This window comes from Dasypus novemcinctus, chromosome 11 (assembly GCF_030445035.2).
Source record: "Dasypus novemcinctus isolate mDasNov1 chromosome 11, mDasNov1.1.hap2, whole genome shotgun sequence".
In the NCBI taxonomy this organism is placed as follows: domain Eukaryota; kingdom Metazoa; phylum Chordata; class Mammalia; order Cingulata; family Dasypodidae; genus Dasypus; species Dasypus novemcinctus.
The window spans coordinates 14,550,364-14,573,643 of NC_080683.1; the positions used below are offsets into that span (position 1 = coordinate 14,550,364).

The 23,280-nt window shown below is 45.2% G+C and overlaps 1 protein-coding gene and 1 pseudogene across 18 annotated transcripts in view; one reads left to right on the plus strand and one right to left on the minus strand.

Moving 5' to 3' along the window:
* Window positions 1-3,351: 3,351 nt before the first annotated feature.
* LOC101447263 (lysosomal dipeptide transporter MFSD1 pseudogene) lies at window positions 3,352-4,108 on the plus strand (annotated as a pseudogene).
* Window positions 4,109-7,490: 3,382 nt separating this feature from the next.
* Window positions 7,491-23,280, minus strand: part of TRERF1 (transcriptional regulating factor 1) — a 204,156-nt gene continuing 188,366 nt past the window's right edge. For 9 of the 18 annotated variants that reach the window (XM_071218450.1, XM_058306733.1, XM_071218451.1 and 6 more), the window contains 3 exons: window positions 17,776-17,979; window positions 15,068-15,315; window positions 7,491-11,273 (listed from right to left, as the gene is read on the minus strand). In XM_071218450.1, the coding sequence (XP_071074551.1) occupies window positions 10,949-11,273; window positions 15,068-15,315; window positions 17,776-17,979 (777 nt within the window). In that variant the 3' untranslated portion in view covers window positions 7,491-10,948. The remainder of the gene's footprint in view (window positions 11,274-15,067; window positions 15,316-17,775; window positions 17,980-23,280) is intronic. The other 9 variants (XM_058306738.1, XM_058306735.1, XM_058306736.2 and 6 more) reach the window with 1 other exon arrangement.

The window sequence follows — 23,280 nt, forward strand, 5'->3', positions numbered from 1 at the left end:
TCTGGGTAGTGAGATAATGGTTGATTTATTTTTTCAAAAATTAAAGAAAAATCTTTCATTTCATTAAAAAAAGAAAAAAAGCTACCACTATCATCCCTATTCCTCCCTGCAAAATAGCCTTCTATCTGTGTTCCTTAATCTACCTTCCTTCTTCACACCAGTTGGTAGTCTTGTGCTCCAGCCATTGTGCATACCACGTCCTGCCCACCTTCCTAACCATTTCCTTATATTACTCTAATATTCCAGGATTTACTTCTTTTACTACAAGAAGCCAGAAATATTGTCTGGTTGTTAATGTCCACCAAAATTTAGTTCTAACTAAAAAGACTTTCACAGTAGGATTTTCTATAATAAAGATTTCTTCCAATTGTGCAACTTTCTAAGCTTTATTTTCACAGTGTGTTCACTTATACAATTTGACCTGATGGAAAACTCTATAGATTTATAACCAGGAGATCTGGGTTCTAACCTCAGTTCTACTACTTACCTGAGTGATTTTGGGCAAGTTACCACCCCACCCTGTGCCTCAGTTTTCTCATATGTCAAGTAGAGATAATAATAATATCCTACTTCAAACAGTTGCTATAAGGATTGTGGTGGTTTGGAGCTATGTACCCCAGAAAAACATGTTCTTAAACTTAGTCCATTCCTGTGGGTGTGAACTCTTGTAAATAGGACCTTGTGATGAAGTTGCTTGATTAGGGTATGGCCTAGCTGAGTCAAGATGGATCTTATGCCTCTTATTAAAGGCCTTATAGGGTAGGTAACAGAGAGAGAGAAGGCCAGAGGAAGCAGCCATAAGCTGGAAATCAACAGAATCCAAAAAGAAGGGAACAGGCAGGAGAGACTGTCATGTACATTGCCTTGTGACAGAGGAGCCAAGGGCCAGGGATTGCTGGCAGCCAGCTCCAGGACACCACAGTTCTGGGAAAAAACCTAGCCTTGGTGATTCCTTGATTTGGACTTGTAGCCTCAAAACCATGAGCCAATAAATTTCCATTGTTTAAACCAACCCATTGCAGGGTATTTGTTTTCAAAAAGAGGAAACTAAAATAAGGATCGAATGAGAGAATGAATGTATGGGCTTAGCACAATGCCTGGCACATAATACACAATAAATGTTAGCCATTATTTGTAAAATAAAGGTGATTCCACCACATCTGCCTCACAGGGTTGTTGCGAAGATTAAAACTAAGAGATATCAAGTTTATGAGAACATTCTGAAATATCTACGTAAAGTACTGTGCAAATGTAAAGGTGTTTTTCTCCCCAGAAGTTGGCATTACTTACCCATTATAGGTAAGAGAACTGAGGAAGAATAGAATGATTTGCCCAAGGTCACACAGTAAATCGATGAGAGACTTGGGAGCAGAAACCAATTTCCCTACCTCTGTCTGGCACCTCTTCGCTAGAATTAGTCCATGTGGAGCTGTGGTCGAGCACCGCAGGGTGGTCCTGCACCTGAGTGTAGGGACACCCTGCTTCACCTGCTGTACTTGGCTGTGCTCTACCCTGGCAGACTGCCCAGTGCCCTTTTCAGAACCAAACTCCCTCTCTGAGTTGTGACATTGAGGTTGGTTGGGTCTCTCTCAGCCATTGGGGTTTCCCGGCAGTCCCCGCCTCTGTTGCTGCTTCTGCAGTTTGCATCAGTGTCTTCCTATGGCGCTTCTGTCACGGTTCCTCAGGCTGCTCTGCTCCCTTCAGCGGCCTCGCTCTGTGAGTGATCTCCCACACCCCTTTCACCTCCAAGAAGACATGAATTTTATCCTAATTTTATAGGTGAGGAAACACGCTCAGAGATGAAATGACTCACTCAAGGTCATACGGTGAACTGAGCCAGTACCGGTCTTCAGAATCCTATTTGAGTACTTTGCCACGCTGCAGTGGACTGCTGATGATTCTATGAGGTCCAGTTCTATTTAAGTCTCTTCTGGATATGAAGAACAGACATTTCCACCTCTCCCCTTCCCCCTAGTTAAAGGGATTTATTTTAAAGATGTGTGTGGCCTGGCTTGCTTCTGGAACTGGAAAAGTGGATTGGAGCCGCGGTAAACAGGACACCCTCTATGATGTGGCTCTTTATTGAAGGGCTTTCTCTGCTTACAATCAAATTCTGTACCCTCGGAACCCTGCCTCGCATGTGGCCACGGCTTGCTGCCAAGTTTTTCCGTTCAGACTCTCAAATGTGGGAATTTGCATGGTCTCCTCTTCTTCCTGTGGCATACCGTGTCTTGTGTCACCAAATGACCTAGGGGTTAGCTGGGGACAGGTGGGCCGTGTAGCAGAACCGGGTTTGCCAGCAGCGGGGCTGTGGACAGGCGGGGCTCTTTCCCTTGGCCTGGAGTGTGGGCATGGGCAGTGTTCTGAGACCTGGCCTGTCCACTTTGGGTCTCTTCCCCACGCCCTAAACTTCCATGCCTCTGACCTGATTCAGATGAGCAAGGAGGCCGAATGGCTCAAAACAGTGTATGCAAATATGCCTCGCTTTATATTCAGGGACAATAAAAGTGTGTACATCAAATAGCTGTAAATTAAATCCTGTTTTGATTGCACCTGTTTTCTGTTTTAAACAGTCCTTTTCAAAAGACTTTAGCTCATGTAAAGGAAACGATCACCCTTTGGCTCTTTTACATAAAGCTTTCTGTGATTCCAAGATCACTTGTGAATCCAGTTGCCGCTGTCTTTTCTTCTTTCATTCCTGTGTGCCTAATGGAGGAGGAGGAAGAGGAAGCCTGGGTCCTGCTGGCAGGCAGCTCCAATAGGGCCAGCAGAGGTGCCCCTGCTGCCCCCGGGGCGCTGCCAGCCCTCTGTGACCCCAGTCGCCTGGCACACCGACTTTCATTTTTTTAATTTTTAAAATTTATTTCTCTCCCCTTCCCTGCCCCAGTTGTCTTCTCTCTGTGTCCATTCACTGTGTGTTCTTCCGTGTCTGCTTGTATTCTTGTCAGCGGCACCGGGAATCTGTATCTCTTTTTGTTGCGTCATCTTGTTGTGTCAGCTCTCCGTGTGTGTGGTGCCATTCCTGGGCAGGCTGCACTTTCTTTCGCGCTGGGCGGCTCCTTACAAGGTACACTCCTTGCATGTGAGGCTCCCCTACTTGGGGGACACCCCTGCATGGCAGGGCACTCCTTGCGCATCAGCACTGTGCATGGGCCAGCTCATCACACGGGTCAGGAGGCCCTGGGTTTGAACCTTGGACCTCCCATGTGGTAGGCGGACGCCCTATCCGTTGGGCCAAATCTGCTTCCCAACACACCAACTTTTGATGCTGTAGCTAATGGGCATCTTTGGCTTCGGCAGCTATTTTTGCTATGATAATCCCATTACCCTTTAACTCATGCTAAACGGGACATGCAGGTGAGTACCATGAAATTCGTGCTGCTGTGTGACTGGTATTCTTGGCCCAATGTGGTTTTGTGTTGCTTCGGTGGCTTTGGTGGCTTGGATCAGAGAGCAGAAAGAATCCTTCATAAAGAACAAGGAAAAACAGGCGAAGCTACTAAGCTATCGGAGGTAAAGGACCTCTCCTTACCCCCGTCTCACATTTATCATCGGGGTCTGCTATTAGGCGGTGGTGTTCCCTTTTGTTGGACTGGGGAAAGTTTTCTTCACAGAGCAATTTGGATTTTCTTCCCAGGCAGCGAGTGTGATGAACACCGTCGTATATGTCATGTCAGCGCCCGTGTCCCCAGTATTTGGGCTCCTGGTGGATGACATAGGGGAAACATCATCGGGTGGTGTGGTGGCGACCACTCCCGCCTCACAGGCGGCCGGCCTTTACGCTGTGGGAGCCTTGGTGACTGTGCTTCCTGGGACTTGCCTGTTCATTGCTCGCCTGTGCGCTGGGGCCTCTGTAGCTCCCGAACATAGCTGGGACCTGTGGATGGCTTCCTGCAGTCCGTTCAGAATCTTAGGTTGGCGATTATTCCCATCGTTGCTGACATACTGTTGGGAGCTCAGGGATATTTATTTTTAGAAGTTTTGTTCAGTGCCTGTGTTTGTCACTTTTATCTGTGGTCTTGCTCTCTTTGGTGAATCGTGCCCAAGGTGGTAACCAAATGATTTTACAAGGCAAAGGGAGGAAATAAAACTTTTTTTCTCCTACTGAATGAGAAATTAGAAAGACCGTGTCACAAGAAGGCAGCTTCCCATACCATCGTTTGAAAATCTCCATTTTAAAGAAGTTTATAGCCAGGGAAAATAATGGATGGAAATGTTATTAGATTTATATTTTGAAACTACCCTTTTCAAAGTATATTTGTGAGGATTATTTTAGCCTGTGTCCTTTGTTTTTTTTTTTAAAGATTTATTTATTTATTCCTCTCCCCTCCCCCTCCCCACCCCGGTTGTCAGTTCACTGTGTCTATTTGCTGCATCTTCTTTTGTTGGCTTCTGTTGTTGTCAGCGGCACAGGAATCTGTGTTGCTTTTTGTTGCGTCATCTTGCTGTGTCAGCTCTCCGTGTGTGCAGCGCCATTCCTGGGCAGGCTGCACTTTCTTTCACGCTGGGCGGCTCTCCTTACGGGCGCACTCCTTGCACGTGGGGCTCCCTACGCGGGGGACACCCCTGCGTGGCGGCACTCCTTGCGTGCATCAGCACTGCACATGGGCCAGCTGCACATGGGTCAAGGAGGCCCGGGGTTTGAACCGCCGACCTCCCATGTGGTAGGTGGATGCCCTAACCACTGGGCCAAGTCTGCCGCCCTAGCCTGTGTCCTTTGTATTGGGAGTTGCAGAAGAATTCTATTTTAGAATATGCTAATTAGCAGTGAAAAGTTTAGAAAATTGCTTTGGAATATCCAGCTAGACTTTGATAAGGACAGTATATAATGGAAAATATTGCATCTTATATTGACGTAATTTTCACTGAGCATGTATTAGGGATATGGTCTTTATCTTAAAGGAAAAAACAAAAGGCTTTTGTGAGTGTAGGTGGGTTATTTTTTACAGAATAAATTATGGCATTGAGATTTATTATTCCCTTTTGTAATAGGGAATATAAGGAATATGTGAAAGCTATTTTTATGGGGGTGTACTTCATATTCACAAAAAGCAGATTGTATTCTGCTCTTGAGTTACGAGAGGCTGCTGAGCAGTGGCCCTTTAGAACTTCTTTACTTCTATTACTGAGGACCCTAATTACTTAGGGACATAATTTTATGGCACAAACTTTCTGTATAGTTTTTTCTTATCGAATAATTAAAAAGTGTCTGCTTCACACATATGAGGTCTGGGTTCAATCCCCAGTAGTTCCTAAAAAAAGTGTCCTTGAAATATGATAATAATTGCATATCTACATGGATAAATAAAAGGAAAAAAGATCACTTATGGTTTGCTTGGAATATATTATTCAATTTCTTGAGGCCTTCCTAATTATGTTTAATTTATGTCAACATTAAAACTCATCCATATTCCTAGAGCACATGCCAGCTGACTGGTTGTGTCTGAGGAAGGTGGATTGGGATACACGAAATTTAGAATTGACTGTATTTTTTTAAACATTTATTTAACCTTAACCCCTCCCCCTCCCTGCTGTTTTTGCTGTGTCCATTCACTGTGTGATCTTATCTATCTATTTCTTTTTGTCTTCTCTTGTCATCTTTCTCTTCTAGGATTCACCAGGATTCGATCTTGGGGACCTCTGATGTGGAGAGAGGTTCTCTGTCAGCTGCGACTCCTCAGTTCCTGGTCTCTGCTGTACTTCACCTTGACTCTCCCCGTCTCTCTTTTGTTGTATCATCATCTTGCTACGTGACTCACTTGCACGGGCAGTGGCTCACTGCGCGAGCACTTGGCTTGCTGTGTGGGCACTGGCTCACCACAGAGGCACTCATCTTGCCATGTGGGCACTCGTGTGGGCACTCGGCTCACTGCGTGGGCACTGGCTCACCACGTGGGCACTAGGCTCTCCCTGTGGGCACTTGCATGGCACTTGGCTCGCTGCACACTCAGCTCGCCACATGGGCACTTGGCTCACCTGTGGCACGTGCGTGGGCACTTGGCTCACCGTGCGGGCACCCACATGGGCACTCGGCTCACTGCATGGGCACTTGGCTTGCCACATGGGCACTGGTTCTCTTCTTCTTTTTCACCAGGAGGCCCCAGGGATCGAACCCTGTTCCTCTCATGTGGTAGGCAGAGGCCTTATCACTTGAGCCACATCCGCTTCCCAGAATTGCTTTAGGTAAATTTGAAAGTGGATTTACACACACCTATACATGGGGGTACACATACAGACAAGCACAGCTGGCAGACTAGAGACAATGAATTTAACAGATAGTTGCTAAGCACCTAATATAAACTGCTGCATGAGTGGGTGGTAGTGAAAGGATGCAGAGTATTAATAAGCAGGACCCTTCCTCTGAACTGATCCAGTTTCCAGGCCATCAGAGGTCCTTTCTTGGTATTAAATTCCTTGGCAGGAAGGAAACAATGTCATAGTCATTATGTATTATACAGCGTTGCGTAGTGCCTGGTATAAGATGGCTCGAGTGTTGAAGAAAGAATGGACAAACCAACCAATGAATGAATATACTAGTAGGAGAAAGTCTTCAAATTGAACACTGGGCCCCTGGAAGCAGAGTTAAAAATTGCAATGCTGGCTGAATGTACCCTGCTTCTAGAAAAATAGCTATTTTAAAGACTACAATACTATCTAAAAAGCTAAAATAGAGTTTGAAAAGTACTAGAGTTAAAAACAAACAAAAAGTAAACAAAATAAGCTAGATGATCATGGTCTTAAACAAGTAGGCTCTACTTAAGCAAATTCTGTATAAAATCCAGAATTCAAATTTCTTCTAAAGCTTGTTTTTGAGCTTAAGTAACACATTAAAATCTGGAAGTCCCTATCAATCAGGTTGGACTTGGACGACTTATTTTAAGATACCTTTATGTAATGCTGAGTTTCCCTAAGTCATTCTGAGTACTATGGCTTAGAGACCACCAACTCTTTAAGTGACACATCCACTGCCTGAGCAGCAGAAACGTCTGTCCTGGCCTCCAGGGTGGGTGGGCACTTTATAGTATGGGTGTTTTTTTTTAATAAAGATTTATTATTTATCTCTCCCCTCCCTCCCCCAGTTGTCTACTCTGTGTCCATTCGCTGTGTGTTCTTCTGTGTCCTCTTGTATTTTAGTCAGCGGCACAGGAATCTGTCTCTTTTTTTTGGTTGCGTCATCTTGCTGCGTCAGCTTTCCGTGTGTGTGGCGCCACTCCTGGGCAGGCTGCACTTGTTTGGAATGGGGTGGCCCTCCTTGTGGGGCGTACTCCTTGCATGTGGGGCTCCCCTACGTGGCATGGCACTCCTTGCGCACATCAGCACTGTGTGTGGGCTAGCTCACCACAAGGGCCTCTGGTTTGAACCTTTTACCGCATTAACTTTGATCAACAGACCTCTAACCTGGTCTACAGAAACCAGCTAGTAGTTAAATTAGCATTTATACAACATTGATATAATTTTAATGGCTAGAAAGAAAGAATATTTAAGCCAAATGAAACTCAAAAAGATAATATTTTATTTTCAGAGCAGCCGATGCAATATTGATCCAGGTTTTCACAAATAAATACGACAGTGTCTATTTGGTTACATCTGTTTGATGAATGGCCATGTATAGGAACTGTAATGAATTTCTGAGAAAGGAATGACTGCAACGTTTTAAGCAAAAATTTCCGGGTTCTTTTTCTGAAAAAAATTTATGGTGATAATTAAAAAAAAATGCTTATCACTCAGGGGGAAAATCAACAACCTAGAATGCCCCAGTTTTTTAAGGAATGTCCTTTTTTTTGGACAAGACTATAAAACATTTTTATTTGTTACATATGATGTTTAAATATAACTTTGCTTTCAAACTTCAAACTTTTTTTTTAAACCCCTGGTAAAATAAGACTTTTGGTTCATCTTAACAAAACCTAACCTAGGAAGAAACATTTTTAGCAAAATGTTATTATAAAATTCACTAGAAAATACTGTCCTTTTTTTGCCAAAATGTTACATAAAATTCTTATTAAAAATACACACATTACAAAAGAAAAATTATGAATATGCTATACACAGTGCTTTTGATATGGACCAAGGGACCTGCATTCCAGGAAAATACATTTAAGCACACTAGATATTATGATGTCAACTTATAATAGTGCAAACCTGAATAAATTACATCCTGAAATAGGAAGGCATGCCAGTCAAATGCTGAGAAGAGAACATAACGAAGCCAGAACAGGAAGCAATCACAACCACTATTTAAAAATGTTTTTGTTTTTATTACATTAAGTTTTTCAAAAATACTTTTCTTTACAATAGAACTCCTAGAAAATATTTACACCCTTCCTCTAATAAAATATAACAGCAGTTAAATATATTTGAAAATAAGATGGGTTTTTCCATAAAATATATCTGTTAACTTTTTATATACAAGCTTTCTCAAAGAGGTCTAAATTCACTAATGAAAAACCATCTGATAGTAAACAGTAACCATGTTGAAGACAACTGTTAGAAAGAAAAATTCTTTGGGGGCAGGGGGGAAGCTAAAACACAACACATACATGCAGGCAGAATCATCTCAGGAAAAAAAAGTAAGTGCAATATTTTACTATGAAGTCAATTTTTTTAGTTGATATTGCCAAGAATTATTAATTCAGGGATTTGAACTGTCTCATTCAGGAGGAGTTCTTTGGTTACTTCAAGTAAAAAATCCTTACATTATACTGCATGGGAAATTAAAATTAAATTGTGATTTTATTTTTAACTTGGCAACTTTAAACATTTTTAACATTTAAAACCAGAACATCTGGGCAAGTTTCCAAAAAGAAGGAATACATTTGCTTTATAAACATTTTTCTAGGTGTTTGCTCCTTTGATAGGTAAGATTCTATTGTCCCAGTAGCAGAATGATTCCAGAATCACTCTCAGACACCAGTAAGTGGCAGGAAGTGGGCACAGGGGCAGATGCCATCTGTGTCGGCCAACGATATTACAGTTGGAGTGGTTCTGTAATAGTTCTGCCACTACTGCCAAGGCAGTTCTTAACTCAGAACTGCTTAGATAGTAAAACAAAAGCTGTAACAACCTGTCTGAAATGGCAGCAAATAAAAACACCTTTTTTCCCCCTAAAAAAAGGATGAGGGAAACCTCAAAGATCTCTTTTCTGGAAAAAAAAAAAAAGATGGAAAAAAAGAATCTTTGTTTTCTTCTGTCCGTGGCTTTCCTGAGATTCAGAGAACATTGCCCATGTGGGGCTGCTCTGGGCCACAGCTGGCCTTCGGGTGAGTGTGGGCCAAATGCTTTGGCAGGATCAACTTAAAAGCAGTTTCATCATGCTTCTGCTGATAGTCTAAGGTCTAAAGCTATTCATTTGCCAGCAAAGTGGCCCAGTATGATCACCACATTTACACCCAGCTGGGGAACAGTTAGCCTGCCTGGGGTGGGGCAAGGCCTGAAAACACCTGCTGCAGAAGTTTCGCAGCATTAATGTCCAAGGGGGAGCTGGTGAGCAGCAGGGACCCTTGTGCCGGGGCTGTGTTCCAGTCTGACGATGCCCTCGTTTGCTGTGGCAGTGAGAGAAGTCAGCCTGATTCAGTCAAAAGCCTGAGCTGAATGGCCTTTTTGAAGCATTACAGATTTGTTACCTACAAGTCCAAACAGCACCCCCTGCTGACAGGGAGGAGGAAGCAGGGCAAAGGATGTGACCCTGGAGAATTCTAGAAGTGCTTTGGTAAATGACTTGTTTGAATGCAAACATTGTAGCTAAAGTGGTATCCAAAATCATTTTTGTTGGCCTTCAATGCTATTTCCCTTGCATTTGCTATAAAATTTGTTAGAAAATCTTTTTTTCTCATAGCTAGTATCAAGGTGGACTAGTCCAGTATACACAAATTACAGCAAAATCCTAGTAAATGAGGTTTCACAGTACTTCCAAATGGCACAAAGTGATTTCAGAACTCCATTCACCATTAACAGTGTTGCAAAAAGAATAGGCTCTTCGGATTTTTCTTTGGGCAAAGAAACACTTCTGGCATTCTAGGTATTGCAGTGTGTGCTCCTCTACCACCCTCCCTAAAAATGAAAGCATCCTGTGCAGCCCTGGACATTTAAAAGTTGGGGCCGGTTTTCTTAGGACAGGTCTCCAGTCAACTCAAGGGAAACACAGCTCTGGGAACCCGCCATTCACAGCTGACCAGCCCCAGGGAACACGGAAATGGGCATGTCTATTCTACAAACCGGGTCCTTGGTAAATCACCGCCACGGGAAGCGAACGCCTGAAGTCATACAGTACTGAGCTCCTGTAAACAGGCCAACAAAGTGACGGGCAAGGCAGAGTGAAAACCTATTTTCACATTTGGTCAGCTCTTCCAATGACATGTTCGCTAGAGGAAGGCCACGCAACATGAAGACTCCCTTTGCTTCCCGGGAAAACTACCTCTCGTCTACGGTCTCCTGGCAGAGACACCAAGGTCACTACAAACTACAGAATGAAGTCAAAACCCAACAGAAATAACTCTTGGTGGGAAAGGATGGCCCCAGGCCTCAGCCTGAAGAAGGTAGCCTGCTTCATACACACTCTCTCTCTCACACACACACACACAGGGCAAACTCTGGGATAAAGGTCAACCAGATGGCTGACATCTGAAAGCAAATGGAACACGAACCCCAGGTTCATTACCTGCCAGGAGGGATTTCATGAGAATGTAGCCCGGATGAAACACCTCTTAAAGATATTTGTGCCAATTATTTATTCCCCACCCCCAACACCCCACAAAAACATTTTTCTTTTTTAAATAAAAGGAAAAGAAACTGGATTCCCCTCCCCACCCCCAAACCTGAATAAAACGACCACTTTTTTAAACAGGTAGTTTAAAATGGTTACAAAACAAGCAGGCAGTCCGGGTTTCCTGATGAATGAAGATGGAGGTCGCCGTCTTCCGGTTTTCCTGTCTCTAAGCAAGCAGGGGCTTTAGAGTTCCGTGTCACCCTGAAGCAAAACTGTATCTTGATCATCCAAGAGGAGATCGGTATCCACGACCTCGGCCCCTTCCATGACGCCTCCTAACTGCTGGACGACGTCGTCATCGAGGATGTCCACGTCCTTGATGGGTTTGATCAGACTCAGCTGGTCCAGGGGCAGCAGCCCCGGCCCCGCCACGGGCCCCGTAGTCCTCTCGATGGTGGCCGCCATTTCTGCTGCAAAAGCCGCTTTCTGGGCCTTTTGCCTCTGCTGTTCCTCCTGCTGCCTGTGAGTCTTCATGTGTGCATTTCGACTTTTGATCTTGAAGAAGACCCTAAAAATGGGATGGGGGTGGGGGGAGAAGAAATGTGAGATTTAGAAGGGGAGCTGAGCTCTTGGAAATCAGGGCATCTGCAGGGAACAGGGTGGTTGGCCATCGGGCTTGGGGTGGACCCGACAGAGACCCTGCTCCTCAGTTCCTAGGACCACCCTCCTCTGCCCTGTCACCCCTTCCCTCTCCTCTCCAAGCATTACCAGAACGGGGACAAGTACAAAAACACATTTATGGTGTATCAGGCCATCTTCCTGTGACAGTGGAGATGAATTCTCAAAGGCCATCCCATGGCCTGGAGTGCGTGCCCTTTTTCCTCCTTCAGGCGCCCCTTTGCTCTCCCTATCATTAACTGCAACCATATTGATGCGAGAATCCCCAAATCAGGCCAACAAACTCTGAGAGTCCCCATCGTAAAACTACCCTCCAGCCTCCTCTCCAGTCCTCACAGCCCCAATTCTTGAAGGATTGGCCAGTGCATACTCGGTGGACCTTTCTCTCCTCGACCCTCTCCAGTTGGACAGCTGTCCCCTTCACTTCAATGTGCTTCTCTCAAGGTCATCAAATCCAATGGGCCCTCTTCTGTTTGTTTTTTTTTTTTTTAAATATTTATTTATTTAATTCCCCCCCACCCCGGTTGTCTGTTCTCTGTGTCTATTTGCTGCGTCTTGTTTCTTTGTCCGCTTCGGTTGTCGTCAGTGGCACGGGAAGTGTGGGCGGCGCCATTCCTGGGCAGGCTGCACTTTCTTTCGCGCTAGGAGGCTCTCCCTATGGGGCGCACTCCTTGCGCGTGGGGCTACGCGGGGGACACCCCCGCGTGGCAGGGCACTCCTTGCGCGCATCAGCACTGCGCATGGGCCAGCTCCACAAGGGACAAGGAGGCCCGGGGTTTGAACCGCGGACCTCCCATGTGGTAGACGGACTCCCTAACCACTGGGCCAAGTCCGTTTCCCTCTTCTGTGTTAATGGCACTTGACTTCTAAGCTGCATCCACCAGGTGCATCTGAGCTGACCACTCCTTTTCACCTGAGACCCCTTCTTGTTGGTCATCTTATTGTCACAATTTCCTACTGTTTACTTTAGAATAAAATGGCTCAAAATTGTGGGTGACATTTGGCAATGGAGACATGTCTGGAGACACTTCTAGTTGTTGCAGCTGGGAGAGGCGGAGTACTATTGGCATCTAAAGGGTAGGGACCAGGGCTGCTGCTAAACATCCTACATTGCACCAGACAGTTTCCACAACAAAGAATCCAGTTCAAAATGGCAATAGTGCTGATGTTGACAAAAGATTTTGTCATTTTGACATTTGGGGTGTTAATTTTCTAGACCAGGGGTGCGTAAACTATGGCCAGTGGGTCAAATCCAGCTGGCCATCTGCTTTTGTAAATGAAGTTGCATTGGGTCTCAGCGACAGCGGCTTTTATATTACAAGAGCAGAGCGCAGTAGCTGTGACAGAGGCAGTATGGCGTGCAAAGCCTAAAATATTTACTATCTGGACATTTTTTTCAGAAAAACTTTGCCTGGGATTGTCTGTTTATGAGGAGGGGGTGGCACACATACTCTATATTCATTCCTGAGCTTGTAAAGAAAGAAGAAAAAGTGACATTTATTTCTAAGATCGAGTCAGACAGAGCTGATGAATCACAACTGCACTTGGGCATATTGAAAACTGTTTAATGTAATGAGTATAGTTTCAGCTGGAGAAAGAGATATTCTGTGAACATTTGGTTAATGCTATTCCTAGTCTGGAAAACCAGAGATAATATTTCTACTTTCCATAAACTCTTAACTCAAGTTATGGCAGAAAAATGTTCTAAGCCACATAAAAACAAATATATTTAATGGATGTGGCTAAAGGACAGCCAGAAAGCTCCAAATATTAATTCTTGTTAAAAGGTCCTTTGTCTCCACCTGGTGGAATAAGAAGTTGTCGCCTGCTTGAGCGGAGGGAGAGGAAGGTGCTGGTTCCTTTGGGAGGAAAATGGCACTGTGATGCCCTCTACTTTTACCCCTGGGTATAGCAGGTGGAAGATCAACTGAGTCCGTTTTATTTCAAGCAAATAAACCTAATGATCATTTCGGGGGCCTGCATTTCTTCCAAAGCTCACTCAACACGTGCTGGGTGGGGACGGGAAGACGATATCCTGTCTGGGCTCCGAAAGATACCAGAGAACAGACTAGGGGACCGACACCTACACCCGCCTTCCACATCCTTGCACCTCATGGAGGTAAAGCGAACCCTAGAAAAGACAGCTGGTCGTCCCAGTTCACTTTGGTGAGCTAGGCTGACTCAGAAGCAGCTGGCACAGAGGCTAAGCCCGTGGGGTCTGAATTCCCACCAGTCACTCATTTGCTTTGCTTTGCATTGCGGCAAGTGAGTTGACCTTTCTGTGCCTCAGTTTCTCTGCTTATAAAAAGGAAACTACTGTTAATACCAATCTTATAGGGGTATTCTAAGTATTACTTTAATCAATACATGTAAAAATCCTTTAAAAGTGCCAGATGCATAGTGAATACCTGATGTATGGCAGCTACTATTAAGCTGCCTGAAATATTCTAGGAGGATGTTTATTGTAAACAGAGGTCCCACTTGGTGTGGCTCATTTAACTAGGGACTGCTTTCTTGGCAGAGCTTTCAGCAGCCACCTGGTCATGATTGCTCCAGGTAATATTTCTCTTCTTGTTTGAGGCACTACAGATTATGAAAGAGAAACTCAGCAAGGCTCCTAGATGTCACCTGTGGCTGTGTTCTCCAGGTCTGGCACACTCACTGAGAATTACACTGCAATTCTATACTGGATGCTGGGGGGAGGGAAATGTGCATCTTAACATCTGTGACCTCACCTTTATTCTTCTGGAAGTTTTGTTTTCTACCAAATGGAAAAAACAAAGCAATCTGGCAAGACAGAGCAGTGGTTAGGAGCCCAGCTCTGCATCCAGACAAAGCTGGGTTCAAGTCTCAGCTCTGCTGTTTACTTGTGATATGACCTTGGACAAAGCAATTTTTACCTAACTTTAAATTTCCTTATCTGTAAAATGAGGATAAAATCACTATCTGTACCACATGGTGTTGTGTGAAGTTTAGATGAGCTCATGCACAGAATGTATCCTTAAAAATGCTCAAAAAATATTAGCTGTGAAGATTACTACACACTGTGAGGCCCCTATCCCCCATTAATTGCTGCTATAGGGGCAGGGATGACAAACAGGTTTTGTCTCATGTATCAGTTATTCAATTGGTTGTGCCAGCTTGAAGCCTTATGACGAAAAGTATTTTGAGGCCCTGTTCTTAATGTGGTAGCAAAGAGTGCAGTGATTGATTAGTGATGTCTGCCATGGGGACAGGGGTGAGCAGTGATGGTAGGAGTGCCATGTATGGCCTTCCTCGCTCTAGAGTTCCTGATTAGGTGTTTTAGAGCCATTCTCAGATCACTCAGCATGGATGCAATGAGAGTGACACTAGTGGAGATGGTTTGGATATGAAGGGGAGAAGTGTGAATCAAAGAGTTTCACCCACCATTTCTGGAAAGAGTGAAGGTTTGTCACTAGAGGTTCGCTTTCTGAAGATGGCCATCCTTACTATGACATCAAAATGACCATATTCTGAGTTAGAGACAAGGTCCAACTACCCTGAGGCACCATGCAGACCCCAATGATGATAACAGGGGTAAGTCTGGAGAGTCTGTTCTTTTTCTAGCTGAAGGACCCTCATACTGTGATACCTCAGCCAGGCCCCTACAGAACAACTGTCTGTCACAAGCATAGACGCAGGCCCTGGCTGAGTTTCACCTACTTGCCACACTCCTTGCAGGGGAAGATGGTGGTGGGGTCCGTCTCGCCGCTGGTGGTGCTGTGAGAGGGAGAGCTCTTCACCGAGCCGTACCCGCTCTGAGCACTGCTGGGCTTCTGCTTCCCGGCGGGGATGGCACCTCGGGCTTTGGTCACCTGGTTGGTGCCACCATGGATGCGGGCGTGGCCGTTCAGTGCCTGGCGGGAGCTGAACACCTGGGGAAGAAAGGGAGTGACATGACATCTACAGTCCTGAAAAGGAAATTAGGGTTGTTAGTTACTCAATGACAAAACATATGATACTTGAAACAGTGCATAATGACAGGGCACAGAGGTTTTATATTAGCAACACTTTGGACATAATTCTGCAGAGATCAAATACCAGAACCACAAATGCCATGCCAACAAAAAAAATCCCATCATTGTTACGATCAGATGGGCACAGTATAAAGGACAAAGCTACCATCTAGAAGTCAGGAGACTGGAGTCTAGATGCAGCTCTGGTCTAACTAACCGGGAGGCAGTTAGGCCAGTTCCCTTCTGTACCCTTCACTTTTCCCATGTGTAAAATGAGAAGCCTGGACCAGCTTTCAAAAAATTTTCAAGGTGAGAACCGTCTCCCCTTTTCTTTACTTCCTTACTTATTTTAAAAGAGCAAATCAAGCCTTATTCAATAAGCTCAATGTCTAAACTGTTAAAACAGGTGATCTGGCTGAAATGGAGACAGCACCCCAGAGTTGAGCCTGTTTGCTCAGCTCTACTTGCCCCCAGAAAACCCTAAGACCCCAAGGAACACAGTTCCTTGCAAGATGGCAATTAGCTGCTCTGACATGTTGTTATGTCCAAGCTCCAACCAGTAATCCCTGTTGAAGCAAGGTGTCAATTTCAATACAGGATGATACAAAGGGGAAGGACCTGGACGGTCTTTTGAAGCTTGCCATAAAGGAGATTTCTCAACCTTAGCACTCTTGGCATTTTGGGCGGGATGATTCTTTGTCATGGGGGGCCATGCTGTGTAGGATGCTTAGCAGCTTCCTTGGGCTCTGCCCATCAGATGCCGGTATCATCAACCTGGTCAAGACAAAAATGTCTCTAGGCCTTGCCAAATGTTCTGGGTGAGCAAAATCATAGTCGAGATCCACTTCCATAAAGGAATGTAATCCACACCCTGGGATTCCAAGGGCTCCGACTTCCAGCTTGTTAAGCCCATCAGCTAAATGGAGTGCCCACCAAACTGTCCAATTGTAGGTGGTTGCTCTGTGTTAAGTTCACGTGCTCTGCTAACTCTCTTACATAGGAAAAAAAGCCGCTGGCTCAGCAACCTTAGGCAAGGAATAAAATCAACATGATTCTTAAATTGTGATTTTTACAAGTCATTAAAAATATCCATCTTGCCGAGCATTTTTGATTGGGTAAAGTAGAAGAAGACTTCCCACTCAGTAAAAAATTTATTGTACACCGCAACTATGAATTGAGGAAGCGCCCAATTTCTGAACAAGAAATATTGTCATTTGAACATTTGAAGTCACTTCTTAATCACGCCTGAACCACAGTGCTGTATACAAATGGCAATGGAGTGAAATGTCCAGGGCATTAAACATCAAAGACAAATGCAACGCTCGCCATTTCTTATGTTCTCTTCAAAGCTATTCAAAATGACATCTTTTTAAAAAGCAGTTTCGTTTTTTTCCTTAATGTAAATCAAGTGAATTTCTGATCTTGAAATTTTAAAGGAGGCTGCTCTCTTTATCTAAGTGACAGACTCAATAAGCAGCAAACAATAAACTCTGGAAACCAGCACTGCTCTATATAATGTACAAAGACAGGAGCATTAACTTGAGGGAAATGGTGTCCAGAAACCACCTTCTTTATTTGGGACCTTCAGAACCTGCCTATACAGATGTGCCCAGCTTTAAGAAACCTGAAGCAGGAAAAGCTCACCAATTTAGGCTAAGGCAGACCGAGAAGGGTTCAAGTGAACAACCTTGAAAAATAACATCTGAAGTACACCTAGAACTTGAATTTAGGCCAGTAGCGTTTCTGTAAGGAATTCCTGCAGTGAAAGGAAAGATCAAACTGTGAATTTGTTTCATTTAAACCAAATGATGCTTCTAAAGTATTTCAAAAGTACTAGGTTAAATAAGTACACAGACTTCCTTTCAGCCTGTCGGCATGATTAATTATCAAGGTCAACTTTAGCCAAATCTTTGTAACAACTTTCTCAAATTTCAAATTAGTGGCATTTGAATCTATAACACTTAACAGAACATGAAATGGGAAACCTTCCAGACAGGTGCCGGGAGTGACGGAGGCTGAGGGCATGCAGTTGTGCTCAAAGAGCACGCGCCTTCTCTGGGGGTCCCCCTGGTGCATTTAAATGCATGTTTACAGGTCACAGGCACACAGGAATGGACAGGGTCACCTCTGGAGTCATTGGCAATGCCAGAGAAGCACTCTGAATCACAATCTTCCTGAGGGCAGGGGCCTTCCTTATGCCCCCCAGAGCACATGGCTCAGAGCCTCACCCAGGACACACTCCAGAAACGAGTACAGGAACGGGAAGAAAGAAGGAAAGCAGTGGGGCAAAATTCCCTCTGCCTGACTGTCACTGCAGAGCATGACCCCCTTCTAAAAGGCCCGGTGTCTTAAAGCTAGGCACAGCTGTGTAGACGTCGCTAGTTTTAGGACCCCCGAGGACGCAGGGACACTTACAGCCCCACAGTTGGGCATTTCGCAGATGAAGGAGCTGCAGGGCTGGCCGAGGGCCTGCAGGGCCGGCCCCTCCGCGGGGGCCAGGGCAGGGACTGGCGGCGGCTCCGGGGACTTCGGAGCTTCGCTCTCCTCTTCTTTTGTTGATTTCCTATCTTCTTCCAGGTCCTCTTCCTCCTCCTCTAGCTCCTCTTCTTCTTCACTCGTCTGGTGTTAAGGTAATAAAAGGAAAAGGGGGAAATCCCCACAGGCCACTTTAGCGAGGTGCATAATTCACAGGGCGGTGGAGGAGAGAGGGGCTGGACATTGGGGTGGCGAACCAGGAATGGCAGACGGCACCCTCTGAGGGGACCGTGGTCTCTAAAACCCTGGCAAAGGATTCTAGGAATTTTTAGGTCAACCTGTAGGAATTTTTAGCTCCCTCTTGTGTCCCCTCAACAGTTATATAAAAATACTCTAAGTTGGTTTATAAATGGGATTGTGGCTGAAGAAGGTAGCCTAGGGATGTAAATGTCAATTGAAAGAAAGCTAGAGAATAATCTAGGGACCGAATAACTCAGTGAACCAGAGGTGGATGAGAACTGTGATTGATGGTACAGGATGCAAGAGTGTCCTTCTATGAGCTAGAGCAGATGTACATCACTACTGCAGGGTGGTGGGAATTTGGAGAAGCATGGGAAAACTACAATTGGTGTGACCTATAGGCTGTGGTTAACAAAAATGCTGTAATATTCTTTCATCAATGCCAAAGACGTACTGTGTTGATAATGCAGGGTATTGAAAAAGTGTGCCAAATGGATGCTATGGACCATGGTTGGTAGTAACAGTACGAAGATATTATCATAACCTGTGACCAATGTTCTACCATGATGTGGTGTGTTGGTAAAGGGGTGTTGTATGGGAATTCTGCACGTGTGCATGATTGTAAGTTCACAACCTCTGTAATAAAAAAATATATAAAAAATAATAGGGTGGTTTGGGGGAAAATAAACCAAATGTAACCTACTGACTACAGTTAGTAGTAATATGTTGATGATGCTCTTGCATAGTTCTTAACAAAATGTTTCACAACAATGCAAGGTGGTGGTGGTGGGGTGATAAATGGGACCCTGTATGATGTTACCCATGTTTATTTTGTAAGTTCACAACTTTTACTATACACTTGGTTAGATATGTTCATGTATGAATTATATACTTCAATAAAAAAACATTAAAAAAATATGCTAAGGGCAGGGAGAAGCAATTTTTGTATGTCGTCGCTCATTCTACATACACTGACTTCCCATGTAGCGAGGAGGGGTTTATAAGAAGTTAATGATTCAGTGGGCACCCCTTTGAAGAGACCAAACCTATGGTGATTTGGTCACAGGTTAATGGTCTCCCAGCACACTTGCACGTGCCTCACCCAGAGGCCCCGAGATGCCTGCTTTGACTCATGGTACATGAAAAGCACGTGACATATGCTGTTAAAATGCACCCCTACTCTAGTCTTTTCAGAAAATAGAATGAAAGAGTGAACCATAATGACTCTGAAAAGGACAGAAAATGGAAGGGGATATTTTCTTTTATTTATCTTGTGTTTTTTGGTCTCTGACAGTGGGTTTGGAGAAAGCAATGTGTTCAATGCTTCCATTTACTCATTTTTTCCTTCCATAGGCATTTTATATAAAAGAACAAGAAAAATGTTTTCTATGAATAATTGCCCTCTCGGTTGCTATGCCCCCTTCTCCCTACTTGGGAAGAGCAGCCACGTGGAGGATTAAGCAGAAGGCTCCTGCCCTCCTCAAGGATAACAGAAGTTAACAGAGCAGCTTGGGGTGGGCATTCTGGGTGGCTGGGGTGGGAGCACAGGGGTCGAGGAGGCCCTCATTCTACCTCTTGCAGAACTAAGCCCTGCCTTAGCTCTGCTCTGTCCTCGCCCGGAGGTGGAGGGACACGGCCCCATCAGGCCCAGGGATGACCAAGAACCAGGGAAAGACAATCCTATGCTATATTTGACGGCACTTCACAGTTTACAAACTCTTTTGCTGATGAGGCTGTGCACAGTCCTCTCATTTCACCAGCGAGGAAGTGAAAGGTTACAGCCAACGGCCTCTGACAGCCTCTTCACACCCACTGCTTACAGCACTTGTGCTCCGGCTTGCTTTACCTCAGAAAGCGACAACTCTGGGAGAGCCTGTGATTCTTAGAATGCAGAAGACAGGATTTCCAAGAAAAGATTTCTGAGACGGGCAATACCCTAGGATCCAGAAACCACAAGCTTCTTCTCTAGTTTGGCTTAGGGGTAGGGGAGAAAGAAAATGCTGGTAAATATGGGACATTTAGGACCTCCCTCATTGTTTTGGTATTTAATCTCTTATCTGCATATTTGAGATAATGCATTAGGAGGGTGTATTTAAGAAAAGGTTTCAACTTCCAGTGGATTAATTAGGATTGATTAGTGATGACTATATTTGCTGAAAGACCTCAGTGAATACAGATGTAGGCCTAATATCCACATTTTACAGAATGGCTTATGGTATAAGCTATAGGCCTCTTACAAGAATAGAACACACAAGTTGATGTCACTTAATTTTATCCACCTTTCAATCTTTTTGAGTTTCTGGCAAAACTCCAAGGGAATGCCCCATTCTTTTACAGAACTGGAACTTTGTGGTTCTAAATCTCAGTTTACTAAGCTAGTTGAGGCCTACAACTTGCCATTTAAAATAAATTACACAGTAGCTTGTAATGACAATGGCATTTGTTTCACAATACTTGTTATAATGACAGTATTCTCATATCACCATTCTTTAGCTTAAAAAAACTCTTAGTAGAAATGTTCCAGAGGCAAAAAATTAAAGATTAAATTATACTGTATTGCGGTAATGTATGTCCCAAGAATTTAGATAGGTTTATTTCAATTGGCAATCTATACATGCTCACAAGATGATTGACTGTCAAGTCATATGGCTCAGCAAAGTGACTAAGAGATACAAAGATAGGACAAAAATCTCAACGTGTAGAACTTTGTATCAACAAGTTGACTACTTTATGTTATAATGCAAACTGAAACATTTAGTAGTACTCTAAAAATGGTAGAAGTTGAGCACATACAGGGTGGAGAGGTAGTTACATACTTATCATGGGGTTCAAAATCTTGAATGTCCACAATAAAAGTTTCCTGAAGAGGATGACACTTTTATTTCTTAGGCATGAAAATAAGAATTTGTATTATGAGAAATAGGTGGGCTAGGACACAAACGCTCAACAACCCAAATTTACTTAAAGACACAAATTTGCGTACTACGGTCACCAGTGATGATGATGACGGTGACACGCTGAATGCCTGCTGTGAATCTGATACAACACACATATACAAACACACACACTGTCTAGCCCAACAAGAACCCTGTACAAAGTCCCTCTTTTAAACAGGTGAGCAAACTGACTGGAGAAGGCACTTCCCCAAGGTCACAGGGCTGGTCAGGAAGCTGACCTGAGATTCAAAACCCGGCCTGATTGCAAAACCTCAGCCTTCATGCCTTGGCCGAGCTGCCAGGTGCCAATCTGTCCAACTGTAAATGGTTTGGGTTCTAGCTCAGACAGAGAGAACATAATCACCCTGTCAGAGGCATCGGAACCAGCTACCTTTCAACGCCAAAGGGATGCTTCTCAAGCCCCTCGCCCACCGGCTGCTACATTGGTGTTCAGACCACGGGAGAGAGTGACCTTCGCCCTTGCAGCCCTGATCAGTGACATGCCAGGTCAGTTACCACCTCGGTTACTGGCTCCAATTGTGTTGAATTTTGGTGACATCCAGACCCAAAGACATTCCCCGAATGGGAATCACGGGCAGGGCAGGGACAGGAAGGGGCAGCCAGCACATTCTCCTCTCAGCCCCGACAGGATCCACCTGCACCCCCTCCTGCCCCCAGGGATGGAAGGGCCCGTGAGGGCCACGGGCAGAAGCCAAACCACCTGCTGGGGGAGCTGTTGTGCCGTGCTGACCTGCTGGCTATTACAAGCGCAGTCACGCTTGCCCAGCGTTCCTTCTTTCCCCTTCTCCCCTTTTAGTCCTCACCAACTCTCAAGCTACCTGAGCATGTTTCATCACGTTCCATCTGAGGGGGAGGGTCAGGGTCACTGTCCCTTTAACACAACCCTGAGGACCCGTGAGGAGATGAGCCACCCCAGGTGTCCCCATAGGCCCAGAGGACGGAGAGCAGGACCTGTGTCCGAGGCCTAGGCCTTCTGCACCCTCTCCTGTCTTTACGTGATCCCCAATTTTCACCTCCGCTTGGCCAACGGTCCTCGGAAGGCTGGCTGCGCACGCAGAGCCTCCGAGGGAGCTGTGGGCTGCCGGGCTGGCTCTTCCTCAGGACTCTCCTGTGTCTGTGGGCCTGAGTCATCTCTGCACAGATGCTTTCTATTCTCCCCAAGCATGCAGGTCACAGGGTGGGGCTGCTCCTGACCCAGCCTAGCGCAAGCTCCCGGTGATTAAACCCAAGAGGGAGTGGCCCCCTGGGCACTGTTTTAATCTCTCCTCCTTAATCTGCACCTAAATGCTGGCTGGGCCTTTCCCACCCATCTTCAAGGCCCCACCAGCCCAAGATGGCAACTCTGTCTCTGGCGGTAACAGCTCGATTAGCAGCGTTCTTCTGCTCAGCATCACCCCGTCCGCCCAGCTCCCCTGCTGAGCTCACGGAGAGACTGTCGCTTTAAACCAGAGTGACTCTTACCCTAGCACAGATATTAATCAATACATTAACTATAGTGATTACTATCTGTGCTCAGGCAGCGCCTGCCTATAATACACCGGGCACTGTCTAAAGCACTTGGCAACACTGGAGTCGGAGACACCAACGTGCCTTGGGATGCTACAGCCTCTGATTTTGTTCTCTCCCCAACCCAGCACCGACAGAGGCCAGACCGTTCTAGCATTGGAAGGGATTTCCCAAATCATCTAAGCCACCTGCCTCTTTTACAAGTGAGCAAGCTGAGGCTCCCAGCAGGGCAGTGACTGGCCTGGGATGGGCCCAGGAACCACGTCCCAGGTCTCTAAGGCCAGGACTCCGTTCTGCACATTGAGGAAGCAACTTTCTGGGTGACCTTGGGCCAGCCCCTTCTCTCTGGGCCTCAGCCTCCTGGCTATGAAATGGTGGAGTTGGACAGAGTCCCCAGGCCCTATCTGACTCTAAGGCTCTCAGGTTCTCATCTCATTCTGTCTTCACGGTCACCTCTCCACTGCCTGTGCCCCATCCCCCTAACTAGAATACATATTTGCTCCAGGGGGCCAAGGCCATTCATCAGCGCCCCTGGGTCATCGCAGCACCTACGCTCACGCTGCTTTTTTTTTTTTTCTTCCCATTTTAAAAAATTATCTTTTTTAAAAGATACATAGATCACACAAAATGTTACATTAAAAAACACAAGAGGTCTCACATTGCTCTCTATCCTGTGGGAATTCAAATGTTTTCAGTTGCTTGGCTCAGAGGCCATGCTGCTTTTTTTTTTTTTTTTAAAACA